At 52.5% G+C, this 20834-nt stretch overlaps 11 protein-coding genes across 11 annotated transcripts; 5 read left to right on the top strand and 6 right to left on the bottom strand.

Moving 5' to 3' along the window:
- Positions 1 to 369: 369 nt before the first annotated feature.
- K489DRAFT_410843 (uncharacterized protein) lies at positions 370 to 1335 on the top strand (the record flags this gene model as incomplete). The annotated part of the gene is made up of 1 exon (XM_033607747.1): positions 370 to 1335. One exon carries the CDS (start codon positions 370 to 372, stop codon positions 1333 to 1335), a length of 966 nt encoding a protein of 321 aa, XP_033458392.1.
- Positions 1336 to 2259: 924 nt separating this feature from the next.
- K489DRAFT_246738 (uncharacterized protein) lies at positions 2260 to 3563 on the bottom strand. Its single transcript, XM_033599918.1, has 2 exons — positions 3314 to 3563; positions 2260 to 3260 (listed from the first exon to the last, which is right to left on the bottom strand). Exons 1-2 carry the CDS (start codon positions 3427 to 3429, stop codon positions 2648 to 2650), a joined length of 729 nt encoding a protein of 242 aa, XP_033458393.1. The 5' UTR covers positions 3430 to 3563; the 3' UTR covers positions 2260 to 2647.
- Positions 3564 to 5237: 1674 nt separating this feature from the next.
- On the top strand, positions 5238 to 5873 carry K489DRAFT_410845 (uncharacterized protein; the record flags this gene model as incomplete). Its single annotated transcript, XM_033607748.1, has 1 exon — positions 5238 to 5873. One exon carries the CDS (start codon positions 5238 to 5240, stop codon positions 5871 to 5873), a length of 636 nt encoding a protein of 211 aa, XP_033458394.1.
- Positions 5874 to 6311: 438 nt separating this feature from the next.
- On the top strand, positions 6312 to 6632 carry K489DRAFT_410846 (uncharacterized protein; the record flags this gene model as incomplete). The annotated part of the gene is made up of 3 exons (XM_033607749.1): positions 6312 to 6337; positions 6397 to 6526; positions 6579 to 6632. 3 exons carry the CDS (start codon positions 6312 to 6314, stop codon positions 6630 to 6632), a joined length of 210 nt encoding a protein of 69 aa, XP_033458395.1.
- An 85-nt stretch (positions 6633 to 6717) lies between these two features.
- On the top strand, positions 6718 to 7512 carry K489DRAFT_410847 (uncharacterized protein; the record flags this gene model as incomplete). Its single annotated transcript, XM_033607750.1, has 1 exon — positions 6718 to 7512. One exon carries the CDS (start codon positions 6718 to 6720, stop codon positions 7510 to 7512), a length of 795 nt encoding a protein of 264 aa, XP_033458396.1.
- A 238-nt stretch (positions 7513 to 7750) lies between these two features.
- On the bottom strand, positions 7751 to 8464 carry K489DRAFT_246776 (uncharacterized protein). Its single transcript, XM_033599919.1, has one exon. The coding sequence runs from the start codon at positions 8351 to 8353 to the stop codon at positions 7943 to 7945; it is 411 nt and encodes a 136-aa protein (XP_033458397.1). The 5' UTR covers positions 8354 to 8464; the 3' UTR covers positions 7751 to 7942.
- Positions 8465 to 8737: 273 nt separating this feature from the next.
- Positions 8738 to 9408, bottom strand: K489DRAFT_305856 (uncharacterized protein; the record flags this gene model as incomplete). Its single annotated transcript, XM_033600552.1, has 3 exons — positions 8738 to 8826; positions 8980 to 9162; positions 9345 to 9408. Coding segments are annotated over 3 exons (336 nt in total), but the record flags the coding sequence as incomplete, so codon positions are not given.
- Positions 9409 to 10392: 984 nt separating this feature from the next.
- Positions 10393 to 13927, bottom strand: K489DRAFT_381358 (DUF221-domain-containing protein). The gene has a single exon (XM_033605099.1). It carries the CDS (start codon positions 13510 to 13512, stop codon positions 10864 to 10866), a length of 2649 nt encoding a protein of 882 aa, XP_033458399.1. The 5' UTR covers positions 13513 to 13927; the 3' UTR covers positions 10393 to 10863.
- A 973-nt stretch (positions 13928 to 14900) lies between these two features.
- On the bottom strand, positions 14901 to 15433 carry K489DRAFT_246855 (uncharacterized protein). Its single transcript, XM_033599920.1, has one exon. It carries the CDS (start codon positions 15319 to 15321, stop codon positions 15004 to 15006), a length of 318 nt encoding a protein of 105 aa, XP_033458400.1. The 5' UTR covers positions 15322 to 15433; the 3' UTR covers positions 14901 to 15003.
- Positions 15434 to 15647: 214 nt separating this feature from the next.
- K489DRAFT_246862 (uncharacterized protein) lies at positions 15648 to 16600 on the top strand. The gene has a single exon (XM_033599921.1). The coding sequence runs from the start codon at positions 15806 to 15808 to the stop codon at positions 16376 to 16378; it is 573 nt and encodes a 190-aa protein (XP_033458401.1). The 5' UTR covers positions 15648 to 15805; the 3' UTR covers positions 16379 to 16600.
- Positions 16601 to 16823: 223 nt separating this feature from the next.
- Positions 16824 to 20098, bottom strand: K489DRAFT_410850 (uncharacterized protein; the record flags this gene model as incomplete). Its single annotated transcript, XM_033607751.1, has 2 exons — positions 16824 to 19331; positions 19385 to 20098. The coding sequence occupies 2 exons, from the start codon at positions 20096 to 20098 to the stop codon at positions 16824 to 16826; spliced, it is 3222 nt and encodes a 1073-aa protein (XP_033458402.1).
- Between the last annotated feature and the right edge of the window lie 736 nt (positions 20099 to 20834).

A 20834-nucleotide genomic window follows, 5' to 3' on the forward strand; every position in this document is an offset into this window, starting at 1 on the left:
AGATACCAATTCTGGATAACGATAAGCATCTTGCCACGCTGTTCTCACGTTACTAGGCAGAGTCAACTGTGCTATCGTTTCTATTAAGCTGTCGGAGCGCCCTATCCGATTTGACCGATGCCTGCACCATTCGGGGCTGCGTCAACTTGGAGGCTGAGCTTGCATAGTCCCTAGTCTACATGAGACCTCCGCCTTCTATTTTAGATTCAATCGCGGTGACTCACTTTGAATCTTCGTTACGTCGGCGTTTGATGTGTCTGTCATCGAGGCATATCAACCATCTCACACAATACTTTCAGATTTCCTCTGTTACTTGAAAGCCAGCAATCCAGTAACGCAACCCTTATATTTTTGCCTACACTGAAGAGCATGGAACAATACAAGTGTCTTTCTTTGATCGGCAGAGGTCACTCAGCAGATGTCTATCTTGCACGAGGCAGCGGGCAAACGCGATTGGTCGCCATCAAGGAGCGACAGAAACAGAAGGTTATCGACCTCGATGAGGCAGCGAATTTGCAACGCGAGGTGGAGGCCCTCCAGACGCTAAACAAGTCCAGTCATCCTTTCTTGGTCAATCTTGTCGACGTCTTTCAAACTACGCATGCCGTATACCTTGTGGAGGATTTCGCGAGTGGAGGTGATCTTGACTTCCACATCGGAAAGAAGCCTTTCACTGCCGAGCAAACGCGATTCTACGCGGCGGAGCTTTGTCTCGCTATCAAGGATCTCCACGAGCACGACATCATCCACCGCAACATCAAGCTTGAAAATATCCTGTTGGCAGCTGATGGGCACATCGTGCTTGCAGGGTTTGGCACCTGCAAACCTGAGACGACGGATGACTCCAGTACGAGGGAGTTCGTTGGAGGAGGCAATTTCATGGCGCCTGAAGTGTGGCGCGATCAAGGATACGGACGACCGGCAGATTGGTGGGCGTTTGGTATCACACTCTACCAGATGCTGCTGCGTGAAGAACCTTTCAAAGGTGATGATCTGGATGAGGTTTATGATGCCATCTTATCGGATGCTGAACCAAATTATCCAGACTCGCTGCCTGAGAAGAGTGTTGATATCTTGCGCAGTCTGCTCGTACTGGATCCTCGACAGCGACTTGGCTCGGGTGAAGCTGGTGCTGTTCGAGTGATGCAACATCCGTATTTCGAAGGCATTTCTTGGGACGATGTGGCGGAGAAGAAGATTGAGCCATCATTCATACCCGTGAGAAATGATGAGAGCGATTTGTGTAATTTCGACCCCGAATTTACCAAAGCTCAAGGGAATCTTCCACAACTCGAAGGTCAGACTTTGCCATTCACAACGGCTGGCTCCTCCTAAGATTATGACACGAGTGGGCGAAGCATGCGCGAGCTAGGCAAATCACGTTGCGATGGTGAATGAGCCCAGGAAATATGCCAGGCGTGTTCACGGCTACTAGGGTTAGTGCTGGGGTTAATCCGCCCTCAAGAACATGCCGAGCATCGTCATCAGTCTCTTGTTCATAACAGCATCGTGTGCTCCAAATGACTAGACGATGCCATATCCAAACACGGCACATAAAATTGAAAGCCGGACGTGCCGGACTGCATTTGTGTGAAGGTTGGCGAGCAATTCATGCACCAGCGTGACATCATCGCCCGGCCGAGTGATCGTCGGAGGATTGTCCGCCAAGCATCGCGGGCAGGCTTGTGCGGCAAGGTGCATAGCGCTTATTTACAGTGTGGCTGCAGCGTGGGATGCAACGGTGTCTTCCAAGGTTGGAATTTGTTCTCATGGCAGGGATGCGAGGTTGAAATACATCTCAAGGTGCGTATGGCGAGTGATTGTCTCGAGAGGCATATTTCTCGGTTGATCCTGCGGCCCTACGTGGTCTGAGCCGGCATATATTTTCATTCCAGGCACCACGATGGTTCAAGCAATGTATCGCACCTATCGAGTGAAGGGCTGCGCCCTCGTACCGCTTAGTCGGAGAAGGCTGCAGCCATGAGTATGGTCCGGCACCGCATGCGCTTCAGTACTGTGGACGATCGTGTAAAGCGCAATTTAGCTTGCAACCTTAAAGCTCTAGGTACAAGCTCCCGCCGACATATTCACCCCATGGGCGGCAGGAGAGTAACATTTGCATCAGAAGCGCCTTGGCGAGCGTCCTGATGTGACGGCTCATTTGCTGCAAGCTGCTCACTTCGGCACGCGTGTGACATCGTGAGTTCTTGGCGCGAGGCCAACTCCGCCCACCTCTGTGCTTAGGGGTCGCTTGGTGGACGACGACTGGTCAGAGACACCTTCATGGCACGGTATTATCGCCGATCAATAGGAATGATGGTGTATTACTTTATTGAAAATGAAATTTGAGACGGCGCAGGACGAACATTCCACAGTGCATAAGTGTTGCCACAAAAGCATGTCCGAGCCTGCCCAGCTGGTTGGGATATGTGCGGGTACGATCACTTCACCAGCAATTTCAGAAAGACATTCGCAAGGTCTTGAAATTTGAATTACGGTGTTCTCTCCATCTGTACATCGAGTAGGAACACGAGAAAGCGTATCCTCAACGACAGTGCTTTAGCTTTGGAGCTCAGATCCTCCAGGTCTGATGATACTGTTCGTGGCCTTGCGGTTCGAATCGGCTCAGCAAAGGGCAATATGGGACTCATAGGACCGTCCAGAATACAGCGAAGATCGCGGAGCCAGCGATGGCTAATGTCGAAGTCTTGACCGACATGGAGGCCGCGGCTTGGTAATACGGCTCGTAAGCTTTGCATTTACCGTCCCGAACGACTTGGTTGAAAGACGGGCCAAGGCGGAAGCTCTGAACTCTCTCGGGCGTCGCGTGGCATTCTCCGCCGGCTTGGGTTTGACAGGTCTGCTCTTGGATGTTTGCCGGAGTAAGGCCCTGTCCGGGAACTGCGTCAACGCAATTGGGTATGTTGTAGAGAAGCACTTGTCGGCCAGCATCTCTCCCGGCCACGACTGTGTTATTCACAGACTCGATGTAGATGCCAGTAAAGCTGGTATTGGTGTTGCGGTATACATTCTGATTGAAAATGGTGTAATTGACGCCCTTTTGATAAGGTTTGAGTCTTATGTTGCTGGTTTGAACCTCCCATCCACTGCTGTTACGCGTGATCAAATCATCCACGTTGAAGCAAACGTAGTTTGTGTTGTAGCTGTATGTGGTGAACGTCAAGGCTCCGGATGGTTTACTGCCATTGTTGCACGTGACATTGGAGCCCGTCGGATAAAAACCGATGGTGAGGTTGTTCCTCCAAATTTCTGTTCAGCATGACTTCCGGGCCAGGAACTTCGTTGAACTTACCCAACGAAATTTGGTGAGGTAGGATCGAATAGCGAAGGGGAGTCGGAGGCTACGCGCTGCTCTGCATGAGAGACACGCAGAAAGATTGCAGCTGCAAGTAACAGGTCGAATTTCATGATGAATGCGAGCGAGATGATAAGGAGGGAATGTACGTTCTTCCGATGCTGGCGGAATATACGCGGATTGACGAGTTCTTATGCTTTGCGCGGGACGAGTCTGTTCCTGTGCGGAAGGAAGAAAACATGATCGTCGTCATTTTGATTTGCGGCGTGGTCAAGCTGCCGTACAGCGTCATTGTGCAGAGCCGTTATGATCACTTGCTCATGAAGGTGTGAAGCCAGATCTGAATCGATCAAAGCTTCGACAAGGCGCAGGCATTTATTGATGCCGCTGAGTCTACTCATCGAGAGTCTGAAAAGTGTTGGATGCATGCCGGATTGGTCCTGCGGGTACGCTATGATGTTGGGGTTGACGACTAGTACTGCTCCATATCTTGGCAAATCGGCTTGGCACATGGCGGATCCACTATTGGGGCCGCCTCCGCCGCGCGCTGTCGGAACTATTCCGTCTTCTTCTCAGCGATGTACACCTTGCGGCAAGAAGCAAGGCGCAGGTGGCGCTAAAGGTTGTTGGCGACACTTCGTGCCAGGCGTATCCGGTAGTGATTGCCGAAGCTCTGCGGGCGCGGAATGCCCGTTGGAATCCTCGATAGACGTCGAGCAGGCCTCGTCGCTGCCTAAGGCGTTGTATCTACGAAGCCTGCGAGACTATTTTGCAAATCACGATGTAGTTCGTGACATCGATTCTTTGAAGGAATCTTCGTTTAGAGCCTCCCTCGGGACATGACCGGCGTGCTTCGAATGCTTCAAAACGCACTCGAAGAGAGATTCGCCACATCATCCCAGGGGACGTGCTCCCCAATAATGCGTGTGAGGCGCCTTTTGTGCATCTTCGGTCATAGCGAAAAAAAGACTCGCTGTATGCGAGTGATCATACGTCGTTGAGAGTACCCGACCATTGGCAGGTTGACGAAGAAAAGATTTCAAAATTACCTACTCATCGAAAGGAAGGTCTCTCAGCGCCCTCCGACCGGGAAGGTGCCGGCCTCGGGCCGGGGACGCGCTCGTTCCCGCAGTCGCTCGAGGAAACGTCCCGGGTCGGCTGCTTCGGACGCATCCCCGATAGCGATTGCTTTGGACGAGAAGGCAGGTGACCTCGTGAGCCAAGGCGATACCACAAACTTGACGTGATCTTACCATTCCTTCCATCTAAGATCACTGAGGATTTCTTGATTTACAGGCGCGTTATGACGATGACTTTGTGACCAATTGAGACTTGCGGTCTGAACACACGGAATCTTTAGATGTCGGAGCAGGACACACTATCGCAATCCCTTCCAGTATGACATTATTGAAGCAAAATTAGCAAAGTTGAGAAATAATATGTGGAGCCTGCATCATCAAGAAAAGACGAAGACGAAATGCTACGACCAACGCAATCACATGTGAGCGAGCGAATGGGTGAAACATTAAATATCTGCCCATCCAGCGCCATTAAATTCGGAGCAAATAGCTGACAGAGGTCTTTCACTGGAAATTGCGAGGCCGTGTTTGCGGATTTATTTTCTTCTCATATAGTGACACCTTCTGTCCATATGTCATTTCCTGCCAGCTCCTACCATCACCGACACCGACACAATTCAATGGACCCAGGAGCTCTTTTGCACTCGTATGAAAATGAGCACTCCTTATCAGTGCCGAAACTGACTACATGTAAATTTTTGTTTCTCGAGAATTCTCTAATCTCGTTTCGACTTGTGGTAAAGCTGAGCACAAAGTGCACAAGTGCGTGATATTTCCGAACTACAGCGCAGTAAGAGCAAAATGTACCAGTTCTGCGTGGGAGGTAAGTTGCTACTTCTCCTATGTCGTATGAACATGGATGTCATTTACACAACAAGCAGGAGCCGGATGTGTTCGGATTGAAATATGATGACAACATTAATGGCTCTGAAGGACCCAGCGCCGACCACCCAGACATGGTATCACCGATGATCGGCTTCGTATACTTCGCCGACTACGCCCTTGTTGAACCAAACGATAAACTATCACGCCATGCCGAACCTGAACATGACTGGCAAAGTCATGTCAGCCGGAAGGAAAGCCCAGAAATAAAGCGCATTCTGGCAGAGGAAGTTTCCCAGCAAGAGTGGATCGGTGTGAAATTCTACTTGGCGGCCGAAAATCATCTGACAACACACGCGAGAGTGTATGCGCTCGCATGCGAATATTTTGTGTCTGCTCTGAGGTCTGCTACTTTGACAAAGTTCATCCAATGCGTGAAAGACACAGCGATCAACGTCGAAGGCCTTGCCATGGCTATCAAAATTGCTCATTGTACAGCAGCCGGCGAACGCAACTCCGGATTGAGGGATTGTATCTTCGACTACCTCAGTACCCACTCATCCGTATTGCTAGATTCCGTCGCTATTCGAGACGCGATCAATGCCGTGGATGGCCTGACGATGCAACTTCTCATCAAGCAATCTCAATGCCGCTGATCGTCTGCTTAGTGAAGGACGACAATTCTGCAGGTAGGAAACACGCGGTGACAGCGAAGGTCTGAAAGGCCCAAGCAGGAGCTGGTATTGCAGCATTTCTTGGCAAACAAAGGGAAGTATGTTCAGGACAGGGCGACTGTACATGTGTCGCGCATTCCGTAAGCCCTCGAAGCATTCCAATGGAGTCTTGATCAAGACCCGCAAATATAGAATTTCATGTTCGCGATGTAATGAACGGCTGCACTATATGAGAAAGCACGTGAGTCAACTCAAAATACAAAAGCTTTTCTTTCACCAGGAAATCTCGCCGTAATGGGTTTGCTCTGGAATGCAAAACAGATTGTACTGCGCGGTCCGCGCGCTGGCCCATTGTCATTTTCGTATCCTCTTCTTCCATTCACCTTCTACTACCCCCCAGCGACGACCACTTGGACAGAAATGGAGGCCAAGCAGCTTCTCCGGTCGTACATCTTCCAAAGTCAAGACCCGATTTGCAGACTATGAATGCTGATGATTCGTGCAGTCTGCGGGAGAGTCCGAAGTACAGCGATCTCACACTCGTTTGCGGTCTACAGATGCACAAAGTACACCGAAATGTCATGCGCTCCGCGTCTTCGTGGTTCGACAACGCTTGTAGCAATGAAGCCTGGAAGGTTGTTCTTTGACGAAGAATACGAATATAAAAATACTGACGATGTGATCTAGGAAGCGAAGGAGGGTATCATCAAGCTCGAAAATGCATTCGCCCACGGAGAATAAGAGGACGTCACCTGCGACAATCCAAACACCATCTCGCTCTTGGTTGACTTCATCTACCTCGACGATTACACAGCTCCCTCCGAACATGACTCCAAGGACGCCAAATACAAAGACCGCTGGAAATACGGCTCGAAGTGGAAAATCCGGCCGAAGGGAGAAGCGATGGATTCCTGCCGCCGCGCAAGATATCCCACCTAACGATAGCCCGAAGGATACCCAGCTTACGACACATGCCAGGATGTATGCGATGGGAAGCAAGTACTTTGTCGAAAGCCTCAAGTCCGCCGCCGTTGCCAAGTACCTTCAAGCATTCGAGAAAGAAGGCCCAGACGCCAATGACCTGGCCGTCGCGATTTCCATCGCCTTCAACACAGGCAGCGATAGTGATTGTGGCATGCGAGACTGTGTGTTCGAATCAGTTCTGGAAGGAGAACGCGAGTTAGCTACACACAAAGCCGTCAAAGAGGCTATCGCAACAATTGACGGGTTGGCCTTCGATTTGTTGGTCAGAGGCTGTTGGGGCGGACCACGACAAAAGGGGAAAGGTGCCGACCCAGCAAGGTCGGAGAAAAGAGCAACATGTTCGGGGGAGTTTTTGGCAAGAAACCCGCGAAAGAAGCGAATGAGACAACGGCACAGGCTGAGAGTGATGTGTCTGAATCCGAAAGCGATGAACGATCGATTTGACGCGAAGTCGGGCTGCACGAGTGTCGACGGGCAAAACGACAGATGCAAGAAGCAGATTGGAGAAGATGTTGGCGCAATTGACATAAACGGCAAGCTTTCCTCTGTCGTTGGTAGCATACAGTCATGTCGCCTTTACAAGGTTGGCGCAGAGACAGTGCGTGATCATCTGAAACTTGATGTTGAAGACGTGTAGAGACATTTTGGGATGTTTGATAACGTGAGGAGGTAAAGAAGAGAACAGATCATACAACCAAAAGGCATTCGAAGATGATTTTACTGTGAGATGCGATTGTACTGTTCCATGGAACGCAAAATGCAGGTAGGATCTCATCACTAAAAAGAATTGAAGTGCAGAACATAGTCATTGAAAATGCGAGGAACCATCGAATCGATCCGATATGCACGACCAGGTGGTGATGTCCGTACAGCAGCAAATTGTGAAATCAAAATCCATTGAGAATACGTCTACAGTACAAAGCTCCGCTGCTTCCCTTCCTCTGGATCCAAACCAAATCGTGAACCCGCACAGATGCGAGCAAATCCGTGGGATGAATTTTCGCAGCTCCAAGAACTGCAAGGCTTCGTCCCATCGAAGATCTGAAGGCGCTGAGATCAAGCAGATCCTATCGTACAGCGGCGCTTCCGTCCTGGATCGCTGTCTTCCTCGGGAGTGTCGTGCGCAAAAGGTGAAGGGCTCTTGAGTGGGTTTTCTGTCTCGCGCAATTCCGCTTTATTGTGAAGGAAGTCTTACGTAACAGCAGGCAGTGGCAGGAAGTGGCGATAGCAGCAGCGGTATCAAGAATAAAATATTCTCCGAAAAAAAGTCGCCCTCCCTCATCTCGCCGCAAGCTTCGCTGGAAGAAAATAAAGAGAGAGAGAGGAGCAGAGAGAGCGCGAGGGGATATCGAAATTGTAGACCACCCTCCAATAGAACCTTCCCATCGTGACAGAACACACGGCGTCCCAGAAAGCCCTTTCCCGAATCGACATGCACGTACAGGAGAGAAAGGAAAAACAATCCCATCATCATCCATCTATCCATAGACAGCTTGGGCAGGACAGAACTCCGAACAAACACATTGGACCGACAGAAAAGAAGGAGAGAAAGAGAGAAGGCGGGGAAAAGAAAGAGAGAGAGAGAGAAATCACGACATCTCCTCATCACCACTTCCCTCCTCCTCATCTTCTCCATCATCATCCCTCCTCGCCACCGCCGCAGCAGCAGCGACGTCCCCGCCCCCGCCCTCCACAACATCCATGATATCCATGCCCGGCGCGGGCGCGGGCGCCGCAGCGGGAAGAACGGGCACGACGACCTTCCCCGCGGCATCGAGGGTGCGCTGGCCGAGCTGGGCGGCGGCGGCGGACGCGGCGGACGCGCCGAGGAGGCCGGTCTGGGCTTCCCTCAGGGCGAGGTGTTGGCGCTGCTTGGCTTGCTTGAAGGTGGTGGTCTTGGGCACGACGTCGGTGAGGAACTCGAGGTTCTCGACGCGGGAGACGGCGTTCGCTGCGGTGATTGATCGATCAGTCAATCAAGTCCAAGAACCCAAGGGAAATTCGATTCTCCGTCCCGAATTGATATCCGCCGTCGTCCATCAAAGCGAGTAGAAAACCCCTTTCGAAGGGACGAGAGAGAGAGAGAAAGGTAGAGAAAACATACCGACGTCCCGATACTGCACATTGCGCCTCGCCTTCACGGCGTGTTCGCCCTTGACCTGGTTGAAGGCCTGTTCGACGAGGTGCTGCAGGAACAGCTCGGTGGCGAGGGTGATGAGGAAGGCAGCGTTATTGGAGCACTGGGCAATGTCCGGGTCGACGTTGATGATCTTCTTGACGCGGGCCACTGGCGGGGGGAGAAGGAGAAGAGACGCAGATTGTTAGAAGAAATACATTTTTCCGGAGGTTGGAGAGGGAGAGGGAGGATAAAAAAACAGGGAGAGAAAGAGTGAGAGAGAGATGTGTGAACGATAACGAAAAGAAATCGAAAATCCGACAATGAAAATGAAAATAGAGATAAAAACATACAAGGCAAAGAGACCGAACCCGTAGCCTCCTTGGACGGCGTGATGGGGGTATTATTATACGGCATTTTGTTTTCTCCGTCGGGCGCTTGTTCCCGTGATTTCCTCCAAAGAAAGAGAACGAGGGAGACGAGAGATGGAGTGCAATCGCCGCGGTCGCGCCCGAAAGAAAGAAACCACAATCCTCCCCTTTTCTTTTTTTTTCTTCTGCTACCGGCAAACAGGGTTCCTTTCCGTGGTGATTTCCGCCCGTTGGGTCGTTTGGTTTTTGCGGATTGCTGCTCCTTTTTTGGAAGAAGAAGAACTAGAGTAGCGAGAAGAAGAAGAAGGACGGGGAAGGGGAGGACAGGCTTTGTATTTTCTTCGATTTTCTTCCCAGTCGATCGAGTTCAGCAGCAGAGGGTAAGGTTTTGCTCCCCACTGAAAAGAACAATTGGTTGGTTTCCGATTTCCGATTTTTCTTTTTCGCTTTCAGTTCGGTCCAGTCCAGTCCAGTCCAATCCACTTTCAGTCTCAGGGAGAAGAGGGAGAGAGAGGGACTTTCCGGGAGACGATATGACCCTTCCCCTCTGTCTGTCTGTCTGTCTGTCTGTCTTTCTTTCTGTCTGTCTTTCTCGTCCGGAAAGATCTCGGCTGGGGTCTTGCAGATGTGGAAACTAGGGGTTTTCGCAGATGTACGTGAATTGAATTGAAGTGCTCGACGCGTTTGATCGAGTCGCACGTATGTGTGTATGTATGTACCTAGGTAAGTATGTATTGTCTGTGTGGAGGGAGGAGGACGCGACGTCGGTCGGCGGTCGGCAGTCGGCGGCGCGGCGCGTCGCGGCGGGTTGGGCGTGCGAGCGCGCAAAGCCGGCGGGCGGGCGGGCGTGTAATACAGCGGGTTGACGTGCAGACTTTCCCCCGCGCGCGCGGCGATGAGATAGATAGAGAGAGATGCCGAGATGCTGCTGGCGAGCGACACCACAAGGCGAGCAAGGAAGGAAGGGAGCGTTCTCGTTTCCCTCCCTCGCGGGAAAGGTTTTGCGATACCACCTGCACCTGGGCATCTATAGGTAGTTATTATCACAGGGCTGCGATAAGTTACATTCCTGATCAATGGTAATTTCTTTTTCACTACGGGGCGAGACGAGACGAGACGAGTTGCAAAGAGGTGAGAAACAGAAATAAAACACAAGCCAGACAGAAAGAGAGAAGAAGAAGAACACGATCACTTCCCACGGAGGAAAAGAAGAAAAACACGAAAAGAAGACGTTGCATGGAAAACCGCCGAGGATTTTCCCGGGAAAGACCATTGTTTCTTTCCTCTGGGGAATTTCGATTTGCGGTTTGCAATTGGATATCACGACGGAGTATAATAATAATAAGAACAATAATGAGGACGACAATGATCGAAACGAGAGAGCGATGATGGTGGCGATGGCGATGCTGGACGAGGGGACAAGGACCTCCCTCCCACGCCTGCACCGAATTAAGACAATGACCCGCCTGCCTGCCTGCCTCCATGATTCCGCTTCGCTCCTCTAATAGTAAATCTTCTCCTCGTAGATGGGCGGGTGGGCGTGCCTCTCGGTGTCCCAGAGGATTTTGTTGGTGTCGGGGTCCAGCGCGGCGGCCTCGTCGGTGATGGGGATGACCTTGCCGGAGTCGCGGACGGCGCGGGCGCTGAGGCCGAGCCGGTCGCGGGGGATCCACAGCAGCGGGGTCTCGCTGCGGACGGCCGGGTGGTAGTAGGCGTCGCGGCCGATCTCCTCGGGGTACTGCACCGAGATGTTGCGGGGCACGAGGGCGCGCATGGAGGCGTAGCCGGAGTGGACGTCCGGTCGCAGGAATCGGGCGAAGAGGCCGGCCTTCTTGCCGGCCGGAGGGGCTTGGATGGTGGCCGGGGCGTTGGAGGGGGTCTTCTCGGCGGTGGGGATGCCGGCCTCGACGGGGTCGGAGGTGGCGCCGTTGGAGACGTGGTTGGCGGTGCCCCGCTCGAGGGACTGGAGGCGGTCCTCCTCGGCCGCGATGGACTTCGGGAGGTAGGTGATCAGGGGACCGAGGGCGGCGTTCAGGCTGGACTGGTAGAGGACGGTGAAGACCAACAGGATGATCATCAGGATCAGCGGGCCGATGGCGCCGACGCTGGTGCCGGTGGCGATGGCGAAGAGGCCGATCAAGCACCCCTCGGCGACGTACAGACCGACGAAGACGTGCTGCAGAGCCCTGGGGTAGTTGAGGCCCTTGCAGTCGATGTCGGCGTTGGCGACGAAGAGGAGGTTGTATCGGTATGCCAGGTAGAAGAAGAGGAGACCGACGGTGGCGAACCCGAGGACCAGGGGAGCGATGCAAGAGTAGCAGATGGCAATGACCAGGAACAGGGTGTACTTGGCGAATTCGGTACCCCATCCGAGACCACTGAGGGTGATCCATCGCTTGTACATCTTGCGAGGGGTGTTGTCGAGGAATTTGCCGAGGACGAGGAAGAGGACGAGGCCGACCAGACTCAACAGGATGCCGGCGACGGAAGCCAAACCTTGCAGGACAAAGTAATTGATGTAGAAGTTGCTGGCGGTCGGGAGGGATTTGGCGAGCAGGCTGGCCGCGGAGCTCGGCTGGTCGATGATGGATTGGATCGAAGCCAGGGCACCGCTGGACAAGGTCAAGACGATGAAACCGTCGAAGACCAAGAACCCGAAGAAGTAGCTCTGCGCTTGCAGTTCGACGGCGCTCTTGGTGGGAGCACCGCTGACCTTGGCCAACAGACGCATGATGACGGGTACGAGCGCGAGGAGGACGGCCAAGATCACGGTGGGCAACAGACCGGTGACGACACCCAGAATCGATGGAGGGAGTTTGTTGATGAAGCTCAAGAAAGGCAGGGTCTCGATAATCTTGTTGATGTTGGAGATGGCACCGACGACGGCGATGAAAGGAGCCCAGATGATGATGATGAAGACGACCAACGCGGTCGCGACGAGGCCGCGGATGACCCGCTCCCACCAGCGGATCTTGAGGTTGTTCCAGATGACCTCGCCGGGGGTCATGCCCGCGAAGCGGGGGGACATGTGAAGGGCTTGGTGGTGAGTGAGGCTCTGGTAGGCCTCCTGTGCGTGGATGAGGGTATCGAACTCGACGAAGACGGAGTTGAGCTTGGTCGATTCGAAAGCCCTGTGCTTGGCCTGCAGAGCGTCGACCTCGGGGATGAGCTTCTGCAATTCGCTGCGGCACCAATCGATGGTGTCGACCTTCTTGCCGATGAGGAATTTGAGCTTGTGGGTCGGACGGTCCTTGGCGGTCAAGTACTTGTCGCCGGACTGTCCACCGGCCTCGACGGCGGCCGCGTCACTCTCCACGGGGGCTTCCGACTTGTCCTTCTTGGATTTCTTCTGGGTCTTCTTGGCCTCCTTCAGACGGTTCTTGTTGGCGGTGGTGATGAGCTTGACCTCGGCGGCCTCCAGCTTCAAGGCGGTCTTGTCACGCTCCTCGACCTTCTCTTCCAACTCTTCGACGTCGGTCGCGAACCAGACGTGGCGGACGCCCTCGCCGAGGACGCGTCGCAGAGCGGCCTCGTCCATGAACTCCTCCGGAACGGACGTGTACAGGACGGTGCGGGAGGAGATGCGGTTGGCGTAGGAAGGCGACATGAGGTAGGCCTGGCGGAGGTTGATGTAGTAGATGCTCTCGCGGGTGATCATGTACATGATGAAGCCGAAGAACAGGTAAGCACAGCCGGCGTGCGCGAACAGTTTGAAGTAGTTGTTGGTGACGTTGGACAAGCTGAGGATATCGAGCTGCTGTTGACCTCCACCACCCGTGGCATTGACGGGGAACAAGACAGGCCAGGTGATGAGGCAACCGACGAAGCAGGTGAGGACGGAGAGCTTGAGGAAGCGCAACAGGAGGAAGCCATCGATGGTGTGGTGATTGAGGACGTATTGATCGTCGATTCTGAAGAACTGGCCGAACCAATTGAACAGGCCATTGTTCAATTTCGGCGAGCGCGATTCCTTGGGCAACGTGCCCAAGAAGGATCGCGGGGAGTAGAAGCGCGGGAATTTCGTCCTGAAGATGAGGAAGACGAGAAGGTAGGCTCCGGCGACGGCGACGGCAGGCACGAAGGTGCTGACCAGACCCGACGCCGAGTTGGGAGGTTGGTTTTGGACCTTGTCCTGACCGGAGGCCGACATGATGTCGTCACGAGATTGCGCCGATGGCGGACGGCGCGCGCGTGTGTTGTTGTTGTTGTCGAAGGGGACAGAGTCTGAGAGAGATGCCTCCGAGAGGGAGGGAGAGGTTCACGAGGTTATATCATAAACAGTACCGATGACGAAGAAGAAGAAAATGAAGAAAGAGAAGAAGACAAGGAAAGGAAGTGGTACCCTAGAGAGGAATGGTGCAGGTGGTGGTGAACCAGACAAGTGGAAGCAAAAGCCGATCTCGTCTGTGCATGGATGGAATGGATGGAATGGATGTACGGTGACGGATGATGAGTCGTGATGTTGGAAGTGGTACTAGTGGTGGTGCTGGGTGGTGGTGGTGGTGGTGGTGGTGGTAGAGTATACCTAGGTAGGTAGGTAAACAGAGAGGGAATCCCGATGACAGGGGCCAAGAGGAAGAAGATGATTGATGATGATGATCGTGATGGGCGTTTGCTTTGCATGCAGAGTGGGTTATTGGTATTGGTATTGGTATTGGTATTGGTACATAGCATTGGTTGGTCTGTCTACAGCATTTACGCGCCTCGAGTCTCCTTCCCTCCTTGGTTTGTGTGCAATGGATGTTTACGAGATGGGCGAGAACGGGCGAAAAGCGTTGATCACCAGTATCGCCTACCCAGCTACTGCGCCCGCACTTGTCCTTTGATGACTTATTCCACCCGTTGCCCTGTCTGGTGATTTACTACATTGCCCCGGTGCGTCTATGGTTGTTCAATACCACATGGAAAGTGCAGCTGAACTGGACGACCAGCCTCATGGTGAGTGAGTCTAGACCATTGGGGAGTACGCGTCGGAATAGGCGCAGAGCTTCCAAGCTTGTTGGCCAAATCAACGACCCCGGATGCAACCATTGATTTATTATCATTTGCATCAATCGTACGAGGCGTGTTTCCAGAGAGACAGCATCGCAGCCCGACGATGACCATACAATACGATCCATTGCAGATGTGTATATATATATATGTATATGTATGTATGTATGTGCAGTAGCGATAGATGTTGAGAGAAGGGGATCAGCATTGAGGAGGACCATGTACCAGCAGACAACACCTGCACGATCCTTCCCTCTCTCTCTCGCGTTACTATTCATCGCTTGTTGCAGCTGTTGTGATGCGCGATGATGATGATGATGATGATGATGATGATGATGGGTGAAGAGGGTTGGAGTTGATTGGGCTGAAGCCAAGACTCCAGGGATGATTGTTGTCACGGACACTTTGCTTGGGGTGCAGGTGTGGGAGAACTGAAATTGCATGTGAACTAAGGGCCCCGTCACCAGTTTTAAGATTGCGCAAAAGACGGAAAACAGGGAAAGGAGGAGTTGGAACGAGGGCTACACGGCCAGAACCTCTCCGTCCCTCCCTCTCTCTCTCTCTCTCTCTCTCTCATATCCACACCTTTTCACTCTCTACCTTCCTTCTCGGTTGGCGCCTTGCCGCCGGGGAGGAAAGGGTTCGTGGGTTAGTTGGCTGGTTTCATCATCCTGCAGTAGTGTGGAAACCAACATCTGCACCTCCCTTCAGCCTTCAGCCTGTGTCCTCTCCTCCTCATGTGATGAGGATGACTGATGATTGAGAGCCAGAGTACGACTAACACCAACATATCACCTGGGAATATTCCATCCATCCCGCTCATCGCCCGAAACGAAAGAAAGGAAACGCATTCGGGCGGATCATTGAATGGAATAGAATAAAAACAATTCAATTCAATATATGGATATCCATGTTCGATAGCACTGTCGATAGTCCGTATATGCACGATAATCATGATGATAATCATATAATAAATCTCCAGGATCAGTGTCGCATGGGACAGGATCCCCGTCGATAGTTCCCACCCGCATTCAACGGTCGATAGGCGCGCATTCCGGGGGAAGAAACACTGGCCGGTCCACATGACAACGATGGGGGAAAACAGATCTCTGATCGGACCCGTGCGTGGTTCATCGATCACGCCCGACGACAGAAGAACCCTTCCCTCCCTCCCTCCCACTCTCCACCGACGGGACGATCGCGTCACGGAAATCGCGATATATCCATGCATCTCGTGAATGCCTAGGTAGACAAATACCTAGGGAGACGGAGACGCGGACGTGGACGTGCAACTGGAGAATCATGATAACAACAATAATGAAAATGATAACGATAATGAAAAATGTTCATCCCCTCATCGTTTGCGATTCTCTCTCTATCCGTCTGTCTGGAGGAATTCATTCATCCCAAGAGGAGACGCGAAGAACCGAAATGGGCTGGCTGGTGGGCTGATGATGGCCTGCCCCGGAGCCTGCACCGCTGGAGTCATCCATCAATCCATCCATCAATCCATCAATCCATCAATCAATCCATCAATCAATCGATCGATCCCTGGCGTGGCTACACTGAGACATGTCATTTGGGGCGATTTCCATCACGACCACCAAAATGCCATCAAATCTCCCTCTTCCTCTTTCTGCCCCTCTAGATTCGTACCCCGATCCGCATCTTTCTCCTCCTTCTCCTGCCCAGCCACGCGGCCGGCGCGTCGTGGTCGGCGCTGCTGTCGCGCGGGTGACATCTCATCTGAGAGACGGAACCGTGGAAGATTTGAGGATATGTATGTCACGGTCTGGACCGGTGGAAGGGGAAAAGCGCATATATGCATGCCTTGCACAGCCACCACCACCGCCACCTTGGATCTTTCTCTCAACAGCCGCGTGTGGGTGGATCGCATGGGAGATGGTCATCGTCGTTATGCGCGCACTTCTCCGCGCCATCATCCCTGCTCAGCTGCGATGGGATTTCAAATCTCCTCCTCCTCCGTGACATTGTCGTCCATCGAACGCGTCTGGATTGTGTGAAATGGTGTGGCCGTTGCTCCAGCCCCAGCTCCAGGGTGCCAGGTTGCTTGCTGGTTAGGGTTGGGGTACCTAGGTAGTTTATCATGTCGGAACCTTGAAATGTATTTTGGGGGACGTGGGCCGGAGTGTGCTGTGACATTGGAGCGATGAGACATACTAATGACTTTTAGATGATGGGTCGAGATTGAGATCTGGACATTAGTTGTGAGATATATGAGTGGCTGTGTCGTGTCGATGGTGACGGGAAGAGTGTTTCCGAACGGATCAATGTAGGAGTGGGTGTCGCCAGTAACAACAGCAGCAGCGACAGCGCACGCAATCGACTTCACTTGTCGGGTGGGAACCATCAACAATCATATTCCATCAGCCATCACGTCCCAGCAATCGTGCATGCTATCCAAAACCACCACTGCATCCCCGCACACACCTTCACGCTCCTCCCATGTCACCGCGTCCCGCCAATGTTTGCCCAATACCCTCCCTCCCCATTTCGATTTCCACCGCGATCAAAGACACGCCCGACCCTCGCGAAGAGATTCTCCCGACCCACCCTGGCAGGCACAAACAGATCCCCGAAAGCTGTCTCGCGCTGATCGGCGCTCATTCCGATAAATGTGGCGAGGCCGTCCCACGCACTGCTGTATGATCGTGGACCCTTCTTCAAACGACCGAGGATCATCTGCGCTGCGAAGGAGTTCATCCCGGCGGAGCGGAGGAATCGCTCCCAGAAGGTTTCGTCGGCGAGGAGGGTGGTATGTGCCGGATGGGGAGGCGGTGGAGGTGGTGGCGTGGAGGATGTTTGGGGAATGTGCTGCTGCCCGACATCAGCAGCTGCGATTTCGAGGAATGAAGCGTCGTCTGAACGTTTGCCATCATCGTCGCGTATCATGGTCGCAGGCTGAGCTGCAGGGTTCTTGGTTGACGAGTTGTCATCTGCGCACCACCCCTGTTGACAAATGATTGCCGCGATCCAGTGGACCAGAGCGGACTGACCTCCAGGTATGTATCGGACGATGATCTCCGTGGACGGCAGGGACTCGTTGAGACGGACCAGTTCCGACAAAGCTGCTGCATCGCGGCCATCGAGACTTTGAACGAACAAGGGTTGCTCGAAATTGGATGATTTTGCCATCGAAGCCTTGTCGCTGTTGCCTTCATTCCCTCCTTCGCTGACGAGCACGATCAGAGTGTCATACCGGGGAGCAACATCGCCTATCCGCTCTTTTACGCCGTGGAAAGACTTCTCCTGCCCAGGAAGAGGCTTTTGTTTGATCTTCTGTAGAGTCATGAGCATGATTCCCGTACTGGCAGAGATGGTCAAGTCGGCTTCAATGTCGCCGCGGGTGAGTTTGTGTGGGCCGTCTCTTTCTTGAGAGATCATGACAGAATCTCGTTCAATATATTCAAGATTGGGGAGATGAGCTTCGAGCGCTCGAAGTAGCTTCCAGTCCGCCATCATTGCGTGCGTTATGACCAGATTGAAGCGGCGGTCTGGTCGCTGAAGAGCTGGCAGAGAAAGATCGGCGGCGGTCCTCGTCACGGTTGCTGTAGTGGCCTGTATGGATGGAGGCTGTGGCATCTTGCGAGCCACGATCGCCGGTGACAGGTTCGCAGGTATGCTTATAGTTTTGCCTTGAAGCCTCAGGAAATTGACGAGGCTCGCCTGCCCAGAGCCGTTCTCAGCCTGAATCGGTGTGCCCGATTTCGGTAAACCATTCAGAGCTTGCTTCCTCTTTGTGAGGAGATCAGCGAAGTCCATCTCCTCGCGTTGCGCCATTAGCACTGATTGAACTTCTTTGACTGGCTCTGAAGTCATTTGCCCATTTCCAGTCAAAGGTGCAGCGATGATGGTTTCGGCATCTTGAATATCCTGGTCTACTGTGCGTCTATCTTCCACAGTGTACTCTCCCTGCATGCTCAAATCCTCAAGCTCTTCGTCATCGAATTCAAGTACGCGATATCCGTCGGGCTTCCAGATGAAACCCTCCAATCCCGTAACTTCATCTAGAGCAAGATCCGCCAGGTATCTCGCCAATGAGCCGTCGTCAAAGTCGCCCTCTGGTGGGATCTTCCCGAGCCGAGATGGAAACGCCGTCCAGGAAAGTAGACGCTCTACTTTGGACACACCACTCCATCTCTTATCGCCTGATAACAGGAACCTCTCCGCCATGGGGAGTGCGTCTGGTAGACGATTGGACGTTGATGAAGCGACATCCGTATGTGTCGGCATTTGCCAAGGTGGCGTGATCAGTGGATCTGCTGGCAACGATGACACAGGGACTCGTAGAACAGTATCAATTTCTTGGAGTTGTTCCTTTGCCAAGGTATCGAGTGCAGCCTGAGCGTACGGCATGAGAGCTTGGGTCAAGTCGGTCTCGACATGATCATCCATCGAGTCAGGAATCTTTTCTGCAGCTAAGTCTGGAAGTCCTAAGCCGAGCTCTTCCTTTAGTGTTCCAACTTTGGCCTTCTTGCCTGGTCGCTCCTCATACTCATCTGGGAGTAACGGACTTTCGACCCTCAAATCCCGAAGACGCTTTGTTTTATGTGATGTCGGAGACGAAAATGACTCGTCCGATGCAGGTTCGCCGAGATTTGTGAGGTATGCAATCATTTCATTGGCTAGTTTGGACTCAGGCGAAACGATTCGGTCCTCCTGGCTTTGTGGTATGATCTCGATTCCATTTTGTGCAACCTTGGTAAGGTATTCATTGAGATCTTCGTCATGTATCTCCAAGTTGCCAGCATCATCATCGACCTGTATGGGGAGCAAATCATTCCCTTGAATCTCATCCCGCTCCATGATCTTCTTGCGCAAGTTGGTCGCTTCTTGCGCCAGCAAGTCTTCTGGGCTCGATGTGAAATCGATAGCGGCGAGAGGAGATGATAGTACAGGGAGACTGCGAGGCGACGACAGCGGTAGCAATGCCGGACTGATTTTCAATGATTCGAGCTGTGGTCTGTTAGAAATGACAAAATAAGAACCATAGATTTCCCGGAGGCTACCTTGAATCTGGGCTCCAACCCGGTTTCGTCTGCCTGAGTGGTCGTCATGAGGTCTCTCATGAATTCGGCTGTCTCCTTGTCCATGCCTAAACGACCATGTCGAATTTCATACTTCAACTCGTCAAACTTCTCAAGTGACCTCTTTGACCAATGTAGAGTCTCACCGTTGTCGACTTCAAGCGGGAATGGTTTCTCTCCCTTTGCTGTGAGTTCTGGTCGATTGCGATGCTGCAGTTCAACCATCTCCAACGTGGGATCGACACCGAGCACCGGCTCTTCGACCCTGAGGCGATGAAGCAGCTTTTCAGGCTCGGCAAAGCTAATCTTTTCTGCGAATTGTGAGAACAAGTCTGCCAAGAATTTGGCACTGTCACGATCGACATCCAACTTCTCTTCTGGCAGCCGATACGTCTCGTGGATATGAAACTCGTGAAAAACATCTTGTTCTTTTGTGTCGACGGCAGCGTACAGATCCTCGTAGAATTGTGCAAGATTCGGCGCTATCGGCCTCAGACTCCATGTATCCTCCTCCTCGTAGTAGCGCGTCCAAGGATCATCGAAAAACGTGCTGTCAGCGTCCGTATCATTACTGGAAATGGTTTGATGGCTTGGAAAAGATTGGCTAGAGTCTATGTTGTCGTCGCTGTAGAACTCTGACGTCGGATGTAAGACGCGATCGTGACGAAACTGCGGTTTCTTGTTGAATCCATCCATTGCAATGTCGAGTCACCGATAATCTGCCACTGAAAATAGCATCGATTTGAAGTCGGATCGCCTGGAAGTCGAAGCATCACGCAGCGAGGGTGTCGATTCCGCAGCAACACTAGGTCGGAGGAAATAAATGATGATGAACGAGAGACGCGGTCAATTTGGGAATGACGAATGAAGCTTTCGCAGATAGAGACATCAACACTTCACAGGCGAGCTGTCGTCCCCATGCGTACACATTCTATCACCTCTGCGATGGACTTGACTGATTGTATCTTACACTATTTTCAGGCTAGGCGCCACGATCATATATCAGAGGACGGTTGCTGAAATCTTTCAGTCGCTTCTGCGGAAGATTGATCATCACTGCGGATTTGCCAGATAGAAATGAGGCTTCATGCATTTGCATCACCCCGGCTCGTTGGAAGCAACATGCGTTTCATACGACCCACATTCGAGCAAACCTCCCGAATGCATCATGTCACTGAGAGGAGACACCTGAGGCGGACTGATGTCGAACGCTAGAAGTCTGATAATCACAGATCGAAGTAAATGCTAGGTGTCTCAACAATATATTGTCTCGTCGTTTGTGACATGGCCAAAGTTGCCCGGGTGATATCGATGAACGACATTGGAGATAAATGGTAAATGACGGCCTGAGGCAACACCAGCTTTACTTGCGTCATGACACTAATCTCAACATGGACTTCGCCGCAACTCCCTCAAGGCTGGCAAAGCAATG

Source organism: Dissoconium aciculare, assembly GCF_010015565.1.
Source record: "Dissoconium aciculare CBS 342.82 unplaced genomic scaffold K489scaffold_8, whole genome shotgun sequence".
NCBI lineage: Eukaryota > Fungi > Ascomycota > Dothideomycetes > Mycosphaerellales > Dissoconiaceae > Dissoconium > Dissoconium aciculare.